This window comes from Phaenicophaeus curvirostris, chromosome 2, assembly GCF_032191515.1.
Source record: "Phaenicophaeus curvirostris isolate KB17595 chromosome 2, BPBGC_Pcur_1.0, whole genome shotgun sequence".
NCBI classification, from domain to species: domain Eukaryota; kingdom Metazoa; phylum Chordata; class Aves; order Cuculiformes; family Cuculidae; genus Phaenicophaeus; species Phaenicophaeus curvirostris.
Genome location: NC_091393.1, coordinates 48,403,082 through 48,415,789, shown reverse-complemented (window position 1 = coordinate 48,415,789; position 12,708 = coordinate 48,403,082). Strand labels below are relative to the sequence as shown.

Sequence of the window (12,708 nt, the reverse complement as noted above, 5' to 3'; positions counted from 1 at the left end):
CCAAGGAGCAATATTGTCTTTAAATAAAAAAAAATAAAAAGAGGAAGGAAAAGCTGTGGTAGAGGTGTTAGTATTTAATACATACATAATGAATGACCTCTTACTGGCTTTACTGTTAGAGAGCAGTCAACCATCTGCCCTATCCAAATTAAACACTAGAAGGCAGAAAAATGTAGCATGGTCACTAATCTGAACTGGAATTGAGGAACCTGTATTTTGAATTGAGCTAGTTTGCCAGCATCTGTATAGGAAGGGAAATAGGAATAATCCTTGCCCTCCAGTAGTAGTTACTAAAAGGTCTTTCCTGCCTTTTGTTTCAGCAAGTTTAGTCAAACTGCTATTGTTGCGAGATCTGCTTTTACATGTAGAGTGTATCTTTTAATAGCTGTTTGAAATGTAAACCCAGTTTTACTCCTTGGACTTTCCAGCAGTGCTCACACAGGCTTAGCAATGCTCACACAGGCTTAGCGTATATTAAATCAGAATAAGAAAGGAAAGGACAAAAGAAACAGCTAGCAGTGTCAAAAAGTGTCTTAATGAGGTGAGGTTTAACATCAGTCTGAACCTAACAAATAGGACTAAGCTACGCTTTAACTGTCATAGCCCTAGAATGGATAATCTCTGTCATATAGATCAAGCTGAAAACCTTGATCCTGCAAGTCCGAGCTGTACATGTGGCTGTGAAGCATTTCTGTTCAAGTTCCCAATTCACACGGTTCTGGGAGTGATGCAGTCAAAACTAAATTGCCTTGGTTTTGCTGTTTCTTTTGAGATGCTGCCTCTGCCTAGCTTTGCGATAGAACTGTGAACGTCCACGGAGTATGTTTTAAGGCGAGTACGGCTTTCAAAGGACTCTGCCACGGGTGGTGAAGCACGGGCAGAAGTTGCCCAAGGAAGTTGTGGATCCGTGGAGGTGTTCAAGGCCGGGTTGGATGGGGCCTTAGGCAGCCTGATCTAGTGGGATGTCCCTGCCCATGGCAGGGGGATTGGAACTGGATATAAGGTCCCTTCCAACCCAAACTATTTTGTGATTCAAAAGCCCTACCCTTCCTTTCTTAAGCTTAAGCTTTCCTAGTGTTGCGTCCCTACTGCAGCTTGTGTTCCCGGCACCGTCCCTCTCGTGCCTTTGCCCTTGGAGAACCGGCGATCGTGCCGTGCGAGCGCCGTTCAAACGGGCCCCGCTCCCGACAGCCCCCGCGCGCGCTCCCGCCGCTTATTGGCCCTGCGCTGGGCAGCGGCGCCTCCCATTGGCGCGTCCCCTTCGGTCCCGCCCCTCGCTGCGGGCCCTGGGCCGGGGGGCGCGGGCGGCGGCCATGGCGCTGGTGCTGGATCTGCTCCGGCGGGTGCTGGAGTACTTCGGCTGGGAGCCGTACCAGGTGAGTCCCGGGGCGAGGGGCGGAACGGTGGGATGCTGAGGGGGCTGCGCCTCGAGTGCTGCCTTCGGTTTGGTCTCCCTGCGAGAAGGACGTTGAGGCGCTGGAGCGTGTCCAGAGGAGACAAGGAGGCTGCTGAAGGGGCTGGAGAACGAGGGTTAGGAGGAGCAGCTGAGGGAGCTGGGGTTGTTTAGCCTGGAGAAGAGGAGGGCTGTTTTACGTAGAGCCTCATTGCTCTCTACAAATACCTGAAAAGAGGTTGTAGAGAGGAGGGAGCTGGCCTCTTCTCCCAGGTGGCAGGGGACAGCACGAGGGGGAGTGGCCTCAAGCTCCGCCAGGTTCAGATTAAACATCACGAAAAATGTTTTTACTGAAGGGATTATCAGGCGTTGGAACTGCTTAGGGAGCTGGTGGAGTCACCATCCCTGGAAGTATTTAAAAGTCGAGTAGATTAGGTGCTCGGTGATATGGTTTAGTGGCAGACCTGTACGGCTGGACTTGGTGATCTCAAATGTCTTTTCCAACAAAACGATTCTATGATAAGAAGGATATGGAACTGTTGGAACAGATCCAGAGGAGGGCTACAAAGATGATCAGAGGGCTGGAGCACCTTCTATATGAGGACAGGCTGAGGCTTGTTCAGCCTGGAGAAGAGAAGGCTCCTAGGAGATCTTATAGTGACCTTCCAGTACCTGAAGGGGCTACCAAAAAGCTGGAGAGGGACTGTTCGCAAAGACGTGTAGTGATAGGACTAGGGGCAATGGGTATGAACTGGAGAGGGGAAGATTTAGACTAGACATAAGGAAGAATTTCTTCTCAGTGAGAGTGGTGAGGCACTGGCACAAGTTGCCCAGGGAAGCTGTGGCTGCCCCATCCCTGGAGGTGTCCGAGGCCAGGCTGGATGGGGCCTTGGGCAGCCTGATCTAGTGGGAGGCGTCCCTGTCCGTGGCAGGGGGGTTGGAACTAGATGATCTTTAAGGTCCCTTCCAACCCAAACTATTCTAGGATTCTGTGATACAGTCATTCATGTGGTTTTTGGAACAGGGAAAGCAATCTGTAATTTCAGCTGTTGATATTTTGCTGCTTTAAATGAAAAGCTACATAACAATTCCCAGGCACCAGTTACTGGTGTGTTCTCAGAGACCTGGGAAGGGCAACCCGTTCTAAACAGAATGGATCAGTGGCTGTGGTGTCAGGGTCTGATATGAGAGCGTGGGTTCATGGGCAGCTCTTTGCCAGTGGGGATCTGCAGTGTGCCATGGCTGCCGTCACTGGGTCTGGAGAAATGCCCTGCTTATTGGTGTGAAACTACTAAGGTATCTCTAGGACTCATACTTTGAGGCATCCTGGTTATTTTCTGATTTCACTGTCATGAGTATCTGGGTTTTTTTGACAGGCTATGTTTTTAGAAACTCACATGTTAAGCAGCAGCATCGGTCGTACAGTCAGAACGTGTGTTCCTTCAGCAATCTTATCAAGAAGACATTTCCAGCAGTTATGTGCAGTTATAAGGAAGTATCAAGTCAAGGTATGTTAAATGTGTTCACTTTTTCACTATTTTTTTTTCAAAAAAACTTATATAGATGTATATGGTTACTCAAACACACAGTTATTCTTTTGTCAGTGTCTCAGACTATTACTAGGTACGTGATATAGATGCTGCATTGCTTGTTGGCCTTTGTGCCTCTCTAAAATATACTGGGTACAGGCTGTATCTTAGCAGTGTTTTGAAAACAGCCTGTGCAGGCCTCTTTAGACCTTCAGATTGGGAAGAGCACTGGAAAGTTAGATTAACCTCTTATATTTAATTACCTATAACACTCTTTACTAACTTTGATTGTGTGAAGCGAGGGCTTTGAATTTGCTTCTCAGATTAAAAGATATTCTCATTTTTAGGTTGTATCTGTTTGCCAAAAAAAGAAATATGGATCTACCCGAAGTGTTGTCCGTAGACTTGGGACAATTCTTTCCATAGAGCCCTATCCAAGGCCTTATATTAAAGTAAGCGATTCTTGTTATGTGTATACTTCAACTGTTTTCTAAGTTTTCCAATTTGTTAATGTAGCAATAGCTTTCCTGTTCTTTTTGGCTTGTGTAATTCCTGTGTTGAATCCCTTATATTCACTGTTTAAAAGTTCTTTTTGCTGAGGTAGAATTTATACTATGTGCTGAATCTGATTTCTCTTTGTACTGTTTGTTTGTTTGTTTTTAGCTTGTTCAAGACCCAGGTCCATTGGTCCAGGGTAATGATGAACAAAGCATTGCTCCAGCTCCTTTAGCTCCATCACTTGCTGATGTCTTGTGGGTGGCAAATGATGAGGAACAAGCATTTACTAGACTGAGGTAAGCAAAGGTAGAATGCATGCATATGAGTAATAAAAGTAACGTGTTCTCTTCTTTGTGGTGTGTGGTTTTGTTCTTTTTTTTTTTTTTTTTCCTAGCCCTTCCAGAGCTGTTGGTAAACCAACCCTGGAAACTTTGGGTTTTTAGGGTGACAGTTTGTGTTTACATGGAAATTCTTGCTATGTAGAGTATTCCTATCTGAAAGACTTCTGAAATTGATTCCCCTCTTTTCTCTGCCTAAAAGTATATTGGATGCATTACTAGTATTTTAATTTGTTATCAGTCACAAAATACTTTGGAAGAGGGAGTTTAAGGAAAACTTGAGTATTGCAACATACAATAAGATTGTTCTTATGTTTATCGTTTTAGTTTATGAACATTTTGATAAATGTTATAGAAGGGACAAAAAGAAAGATATTTAAATATTTCCTTTTCATGCCGATTACTACTGTGTTATGTATGTAAACCTTGATAGTTGCTTTGATGGAAAGTAAAACGTAAGTGCTTTATTTTAAAAATTTACCTTGAATGTATTTTGTACTATTCTTTCTAGCTTTTACAGACTGCTAAAGGAAAATAATTCACAACTATAGAATATTACATGTACTGTGAAATGAGAAATTGTCCAGGAATATATAGATTCAAATTGTATTCCAGTCTTTTTCTGTTTTTTTCCCCCTTCCTCCCTGCTACAGAAGAAATAGAAAGTTGGCTTTTAGTGTTTCTCTAAAGGATCTGTTCGAAATCAGAGGATAAGTCAGCCAGAACCAAGTTTAAAATTTGGACACTTGTATTGTCTCATATTACATCTGTGTTGGGCAGCACAATTCTACTTCATATTGGCATGTATTTATTTGATCTTTGTGCTGCTTGTTGATAACAAAACTACAAGAAATTGATGAAATAACACACTTTTTATTAGTGAAGTGTTGAGTAATTTTTTTCATCTTGTAATTCTGGGGATGTTACTGTTGGAATTATCGAAGGTTTGGTTGGTTGGTTTTTTTTTTTTCTTGCAGCAGCTGTAAAATACTGGAAGATTTAGAATATTGTTAAAAGAAACTGTGGCCTGTTTTGTCTTGCATTTGCTGTTCTGTAATCAGTCTGGTTCACAGATCCATGGTAGTTCATTCTTTTGTTGTTTTCATTCTTCCTTTCTCTTCCCTTCCTGGCTCTGTGGGATGTTTATCAACAAGTATTATAATTGATATCTTCTGAGCCAGTGTGAGGAGGAGGAGTTTTTGGCAAAGGAGAAAGCAATGCTGCAGGTCTGGTTTGAAGTAAGGGTGATTAATAAAAGGGAAAAGCTCTGGCTTTGTTTTAGTCAGAACGTAGTGCATCTTGAGTAAATAAAGTAAATTTAATTTCTTTGTTCCGTAATGAAATTCTGGTGGTTTGACTTTGCACTCGTTTTGTATTTTAAGGTTATTTCTGCAGGCAGAGATCTGAAACAACTTATAAAATTAAAGCCTGAGATTCTAGTACAATTTTCTAATGCAATCTGTGTACATATGTTGCTCCCAGATGAGATTCTTGTCCTGCAAGTGTGTATTAAAATTCATTATTATTTTTCCTGTATATTTTCTGAAAGATTTCAACTTCTTTGCTGCTTGCAGTGTTCATCTTGCAGAGTTTGATAAATAACTAAAATGTAGGAAGCCTAATTAAGAGATCATTATTATTTGACTCTCCCTGCCTTTCATATCTACTTTTTCAGGTGGGGAGGGGGAAGAGACGTCTTTATGGCATCAGCCTAATAGTTATTGAATAATAACAGCTCAATCTTACATTATGACCTTATGATGTATCATCTATCCCAGAGTAAATTATCTGACTGGGTTTTATGATGTCTTTTCAAGGATCTGCATTATATTTGAGCAGTAGGAGACTTAAAAATTTTTTTTAAGGTTCTGAATAGTTAAACCTTTAAAGTTTTCATAATAGTTTGTGATTTCATATCTTGCTGAATGACGAGAAGTGAGTTTTGAGATTTTTGTTGCTGGCCGAGTCCTTTGAAACTGTCTTTTCTTTGCTTTCTAGGTCTGAATTATGGAGTAAAGAAACAAGTAAAGCTTATCGTGACCCACATCCATTCATAGATTCAGTACAAAGTATTCCAAAAAGCACTACACAAAAAAGCAGCCTGGCTGATCAAGCAGCACTCCAGAAAATTTCTGCACTTGAAGATGAGCTAACCTTTCTTCGTGGCCAGATTGCTGCGATTGTTTCGGCACAGACACTGGGAAATATTCTGCCACGTAAGCCTTTCTGGTTTTCAGCAAACCAATTTTCATTTTTTTTGCTCACAGCTTGCCATTTCTGATATTGCTAGAGAACACTTCTAATTTCTCTAACTGAGCTTACACCAATAGAAAGTATAGAATGTAGTATTTTGTTTCTCTTTGCAGTGCTTGATATTCTCCTTCTCCTCTCTTTTCATGGCCTGTTGGCCAATTTTGAATGCGGTTGATCCTAACTGATTTTTATACTTATTTCTGTGTTTGTGAAGGAGCTTAGCAACAACGCTATTCATAGGCTACCAATTACTTCTTTAAAAAGTTAGACTATTAAGTATTGCTTTGGAGTCTTGTACTATTTCTGACAAGTTATCAAAACAATGGAATATAAAAAGGTGTTCTGAAGAAGTTTGGTTAAGAATTTAACAAAAACAAATGCTGCAGATTTGCTGTAGAGTTCCTATGTACAACTTGCCATGTCTAAGCCACTAGAATGTCAAAGACTGAAGTTTATATCAGAGAACAACAATATTGTGACTTCATTTTTTTATAAACTGCCCCACCACCACCAGAAAAAGAGAATTTTAAAGTCTAGATTGTCTTAGTTGCACTGTGATTGCTGAAACATTTGAAGTGGTGTGAGGAAGCAATATCTGTGTGCATTATACCAAGTTAACTTAAACAGCTCGGGCATCTCTGTGCTGCATTTAAGTTGTTGGATCTTCTCGTATCTTTTCCATTATACTCAGTATTGCAGTCTGTTACATATTTTGTAGTTATCTTTGCTTTTGCTTCATGTGGGATATCATAACATTCAGACCACTGAGAATGAACTCTATGTAGTAGCAGGCTGCTCTGCTGTAGCAGTGCTGCTTTGCTGATGTATCTAGTGCTTAGATTCAAGACACAAATGGAAGAAATCAGGGCAGTACAACACACCTCATATCTATTATGTCATGTTCTGAGACTGCAGCTTTGAAATAAAAGATATTCTTTGTTTTACATAGAATTTTTTGTGGTTAGAATGTGTGAGGTGTATATAAGGAAGAGGGCTGTCTTATCTTGACTTAAAACTGAGTCATTCTAGGTGCTGCTTAGTGTTGTTAATTGTGAAGGTATACTAGCTAAAAAGATGACTGTTCTTCTTTTATAACTGCTTCCAGAAGGCTTTGAAACATTGAACACTCCAGATGGATTTTACTCAGTGCCAGCAATGACTTCTACGCCATTGTCCGTCTCTCACAATCGCTTCGCAATTCCCTCACCTCCTCCACTTCCTTCTGGTATACCAGCTGGTGTTGATGCTAGCAATTCAACAGTTGAACTTATAAAACAACGTCGCTCTGCCAGAAACAGTGGTTCAACTGTAGCTGATAGTGCTGATCACCAGAGCACAAAGAACATTCCCAGTATGATGGATGTTTTGAAAGACCTAAACAAAGTTCAGTTGCGAGCTGTTGAGAGGTAGGTTTGGTTGAATGTGTATCTGAGTAAGCCAAGACTCTGTAAGCATCGCAGCACTTAAGTGGCACCAGAGAGTGCCTATATGAAACATCATTTAATGAGCGGCTACTGCTGACAAGCTTAAGATGGCACCTTCTAAGTTCACAGCTTGGAATAAAAGATACTTGTCATGTGGCTTTTAGATGCATTTAAAACATGCTGAATATCATAGCTTTTAAAACTACTCTCCTGCTTTAGTGTATGAATCTGGGGGTAGAGTGGAGAGGTGGGTGTGTTGCTACCTGGAGATCGCCTACAAAGTTGCCTACATAACAGGAAATTGATCTGAAGTAGTAAACTCTTTGGATTCACTGTGAAAGGACAAATCTCTGGGGGAAACATTGTTAAACTACTGTGATCATACCCCAAGTATTCTGGTTCTAGCTTTGAAGTGTTAAGGAAAATGCATGCTCTATCTTTTATTGGCAATGTTGCATTACTTTGTATTTCAGTAGCGCAGTTGCATTATAAATATTCTGAATAGTGCAGCTGGATTATAAATGTTTATAATGGTCTGCTGTTTTGATGCTAAGCACAGCTGACATGTTGCAAAAATGCAGTACTTGTTGGGTCAGTGTTGCTCTGCTGTATAAAGTGTAATATAGATCTTTTCTGAACTTATGGAGTTGAAAAAGTATATAAGAACAACTGAGTCTATAATTATGATTTGGAGCTCTTAACGTGGTAAGAATGTCATTTGCCAAAACTTATTCATTCTGCTTTCAGCATTTTCTTCACTGTGAGTTTTATCCCTGAAAATAACTAGCAACAAATTTTGGGCAAATTATCTAAAGTGTATCCTTACCCTTTTGATGACATTTTTGCAGTAAATAAAGCAAATATGAAGAGCACTAAGGTAAACCTCTGTGTTCCCTTTATATGTTTTTTTTTTTTCCATACAATTCCATGTATGGCAAATGACAAAAGTGAAGTCTTCAGGTTCACAGTTTTAACAACTATCGTGTTGAGCAGGATTATAATTAGTAGGAAGCATCAGGTGTGTGTCCAAAATGTTTCCTGGATTTAGTCATCTGCCTGTGTTCTGAAGGTAGAACTTAACTGAATAATGAGTTTAAATTGTTGGAGAGAGTAGTGATCATCAAGACTGCTGTATTCTTCTAGGCAGCAGTCTGATGGTAGTTTAATGTGTGCACTGTAAAGTGAAGACCTCTGTTCTCAGAAGCTGAAGGCCTGAAGATTTCAGTTTCTACTGCCTGAGCAGCAGGTTACACATTGGGCCAGTGCTCTAACAGCTTGAGTTTTGTAGGAAGTCCTTTCAAGTTTAGTGTTAAATGACACCTACTGTAGCTGCCAGGCTTTGAGCTCAGTGCTGTTAGTGTGCATTAATAGGTACAATTCATTGGCCTGGAGATAGTACTTTACTAGCAGAAGTGTGAATATATCTAGATTTTTTTTTTTCTTTTTTTCTCCAAGTATATGACTGGTTAGGAAACCTTTCTTATGATTTATTTTCTTGGGCTAGTCACTGATTTCCATGTTTGTGTGAGGTTTTGGGGTGCGGATAATAGTTTGATCTTGCATCTTTGCTATGTTTTGATTTTGAATTTGGTAAGAACAGTTTTTCTAAATTGGACTATAAACTCACCTTCTTAGTTTTTGCCTATAAAATATTCATATTTGGATGCTCAGGTGCTCATTTGGAGGGAAGAATCCTGTCTCTGAAGCTTTTGTACCAAATCTAATGATTTTTGTTTTAATAATGAAACTTGAGTTTAAGTGTCATTTATAAATGAGGCTTTATCATACCCGGGCTGCATACTTGGTTTAAACACAGTGATATTTCTTCTTTAAATAAATTCCTCAGAGCAATTATAAGTTCAGTCTTTCTTGTGAGATTACAGAAAGGCATACTGTTTTGAACTAAAAATTAACATAGTTTAAATCAAATTATGTTCATAATTGTTATGAAATATGTAAGTAAGAGATTCCTACTAACTTAAGTTAATATGACTTATAAGTGGGACTTTTATATAAAAAGCTGCACATTTAACCTTTTTTTCCCCTCATTATTTATTTGCAATACTTTAATTCTTTGTGTTGATTTACTGCCGTTTTTCTTTGTGGAACAACGTCATGTTGTATTTTCAAGCTAAGACACCGGCTGTCAAATTCTTGGGTGCGCTTATGTTAGTCCTGTTTGAATTGGTGTAAAGTAACATTAGCAAGCAGCATTATTAGTTTAGTCAGGGATTTAAAAGATAGGACGTATACAAAAGTTGTGTCTCTATATTTTGGATCACTTAGTACAGGATTAAGGGCGGGAAGTAATTTACTATTTTTTAATTTTTTTTTTATTTAGGTCACCTGGTGGTACTCCCCTTTCTAGACCCAGAAAGAGGCCACTTCCAGACTGGGATCCAGTTGCTCTACTAGCTCATGCACTGAAGCAGAAATTTGCACATAGAAATTATGAAGATGATGATTCTCTGGACAAGGAAAATCAATCTTTTGATAGCTCCCCATTTTCTAGTCCAGAGATCCCACTGGTATGTTTTTACATGAGAATGTGTTTTTATATTCATTAAATGACTGTCGTTTTCATGGATAGCGCAGGGCTTTTGCAAGTCTACAACTTCTCTACAATGTTTTTAAGCTATCAGTGTAGGTAGTTCATTTTTTTTATGTATAATCAAGGCAGAAAAAATCTCAAAAATGAATTTTTTTGGGTGATTTAGACTGGTAAACATGCTTCTAGATGCACCAAGAGGAAAAACTTAAAAGACTGACTTTAAAAATTGAGCTCATAGTTGACTGGGCTTTGAACTTCTGCTTGATGGTAACTGGCAGGTATCTCTGCATAGCATCTGTGTGTCTGGTTAGTAATACTAACTACTTTTTGACTGATTTTACAAATAAAAAGAAGGTACAGGGAGGTCTGTCACGTGCTACCTATTCAGAAATTAAAATTAGCGTATTAGCTGTAATATTTTAATTTGAAGTAGCATCACTTCCACACCATTTGCATTTTTATCCGGAATGAGATGTGATTCTGAATGCTCTTGCAAAGCACATGAAAAATGCAGGTTTTAGTATGAGCAAGAAAAGTGCGTTAGACAGAGCCATTGCACTAAGGTGATTCTAGTCTGCAAGCTGCTTGAGCTTATGCAGTCAAACAGTACTGTTGGTTATTTGTTAGAGAGTTCCACAAGCCTCAGAACTGCTTATGTAAGATGGATAGAAATAAGTGACAGTAATTCAGTAATTTAAATCTCTCTGCTTAGCAATTCTGTCTTAAGAGTGACATAAATACTTAGACTGGTGGCTTTTTTGTCAGCCTAATGGAAGGAAATAATAGTGCTAAACATATGGAAATCCAGACATTGTTTGAAGACTGTTGTTTATATGCGGGGCTAGCTGCTTGGCTTAAAACTCAAGGAAAACTAAGGTGTGTGGTTGTATTTCCAGATATTCAGCTGGCACAAGGATTTTTACAAAACGTAGCATCTATTTTACACACTGCAGTGAGTCATCAGCTGTGGTACAGCCTTAAATTTCTCTGCTGACATTTTCTTTCCCCAAAGGAAAAATTAGAAACTTGTTAAAGCCAGCCAGGCTTCCATTTATGCTGCAGAGCATTGCATTGCATAGCAGCCATACCTGATTCTAGATACAAAAATCAAAGTTATTCCACAAGCAGGTTGTTCCGTGATCTAGGTTTTGTCCCAGGCTCCAATAACTGAATTATAAAGTCTTGGAAGAGAGACTCCTTGAGACCATTGTGTTCAGGAGTAGATATAGAAAGATGGGCTTTTCCCGGTTAAAGCAAAATAATCTCATGAAGCTGTGATCAAGCCTCTGATTGTTCACCTTTGAGTGTTTTGAAGAACAAATGTACTTGAAACACTTGCACAGGCTTACTGTTTTATTCTTTCTACATTAAAAGAAGTGCAAGTCTTCCAAACTGCTTTTATTGCAAACATCATCTCATTCAGTTGTCTTGGGTATAATTTTGTTTAATTCCATCCCCACTCCACAGGTTGGATGTTGCAGTCTGAAGCCAAATGTGAAATCTAGCATCGTAAGAAGTGATGAAGTTAAACAGGTACCATCATGGAAAGCAAGAGCTCAGATTTAACTGATGGAGATTTCTGAGGAGTCTTCATAGTGCGTATAAGTGGCGAGTCCACTTTGAGACACTTCTAGAACATCTCTCTCATATGCTGTTGAAGTTTGGGTTGTAGGGTTTGTAAAATCGCTTCTTCCTTCTCCTTAGTTTCCCAGCAGGTGAAATTGTGAATGTGATGCGTACAATGAAAAAAAAAAAAAGGTTTTTATTGCTATGGAGCAGTGTGTTTGAAGCATGGGAAATGTAGGAAAGAAGTGTGTGTGTGAGAAAGAAAAAGAATAGGTGTGGCAGCTAAGGTGTGCACTCTGTTTACACTGTTATTTACACTGAAGAGCAGACTTTTTGTTAGTGTGTTACATATGACTGTATATAATTAATGGTAGCTAATACTATTTTGTTATGGTGTAGTTGCCTGAGTTTTCTTTGCAGGTTGCTCATGCAACTTCTTAATCTACGTGTAAACAGTATTCTTACTTATTTGGGTCAGTAGGTAAACTTTTATGTTTGTAAAAATCTGTTGTGCTGAAAGTAAACTGCAGGTTGTCTGTTAAATGCAATATGAGGAGTTGCATTCCGAGATAAAGACTTTGTAGAGACACCTGCTAGCACACAGTCGAAATTCCATATGTAAATAACATTAAGTCCCTCCTTGGTTTCTCCATGCAAAGTCTGTTTTGTTCACATGAGTTTATAAAATAAAGTTTTCTTTCTCATAGATATGTGGTAGTGGCATTTTGTGTTGGAGACTAATTCTTCTGTTTTATGAACTGACCATAGTTAAGCTTACATTTTTCCTGCTAGAGTACTTGGAGTCCCTTGTTTACAAATTCATTACAATCAACTGGTTACAATAGCTGCCTTCACATACTCTTTTGTCTAATTATCCTGATGTATAAAACCGAATCTTGTCAATTACTGTGGGCTGTTTTCTATTTCCTGACCTGCTTACACAGTAGCCTGACAGTTACATTCCTTCTTACTGCTGAATTTGTAAGAAACTATTTAGTACCTCAAACCAAGGGTCTACTGTCAGACTTCAGAAACATCTGTAAATTTTAGTGAGTTGTGTGAACCTTCAGGTTGTTGGGTACCATCTCTGATTTTTGTGTCAGTCTGATGTGAATTGTGTGGTTGTGCAATTTGTATAGCTTATCCACTTCCTTAG

The 12,708-nt window shown here is 39.2% G+C and overlaps 1 protein-coding gene across 2 annotated transcripts; it reads left to right on the top strand.

Moving 5' to 3' along the window:
* The first annotated feature begins 1,294 nt into the window (after nucleotides 1–1,294).
* MTFR2 (mitochondrial fission regulator 2) lies at nucleotides 1,295–12,261 on the top strand. 2 transcript variants are annotated; one of them, XM_069851979.1, is made up of 8 exons: nucleotides 1,295–1,376; nucleotides 2,770–2,901; nucleotides 3,270–3,374; nucleotides 3,586–3,716; nucleotides 5,757–5,974; nucleotides 7,120–7,417; nucleotides 9,777–9,963; nucleotides 11,454–12,261. In XM_069851979.1, exons 1-8 carry the CDS (start codon nucleotides 1,314–1,316, stop codon nucleotides 11,550–11,552), a joined length of 1,233 nt encoding a protein of 410 aa, XP_069708080.1. In that variant the 5' UTR covers nucleotides 1,295–1,313; the 3' UTR covers nucleotides 11,553–12,261. The 2 variants fall into 2 exon arrangements, with proteins under 2 accessions (XP_069708080.1, XP_069708079.1); XM_069851978.1 differs by having other exon boundaries at nucleotides 7,117–7,417; nucleotides 11,454–12,259.
* The last annotated feature ends 447 nt before the right edge of the window (nucleotides 12,262–12,708 follow it).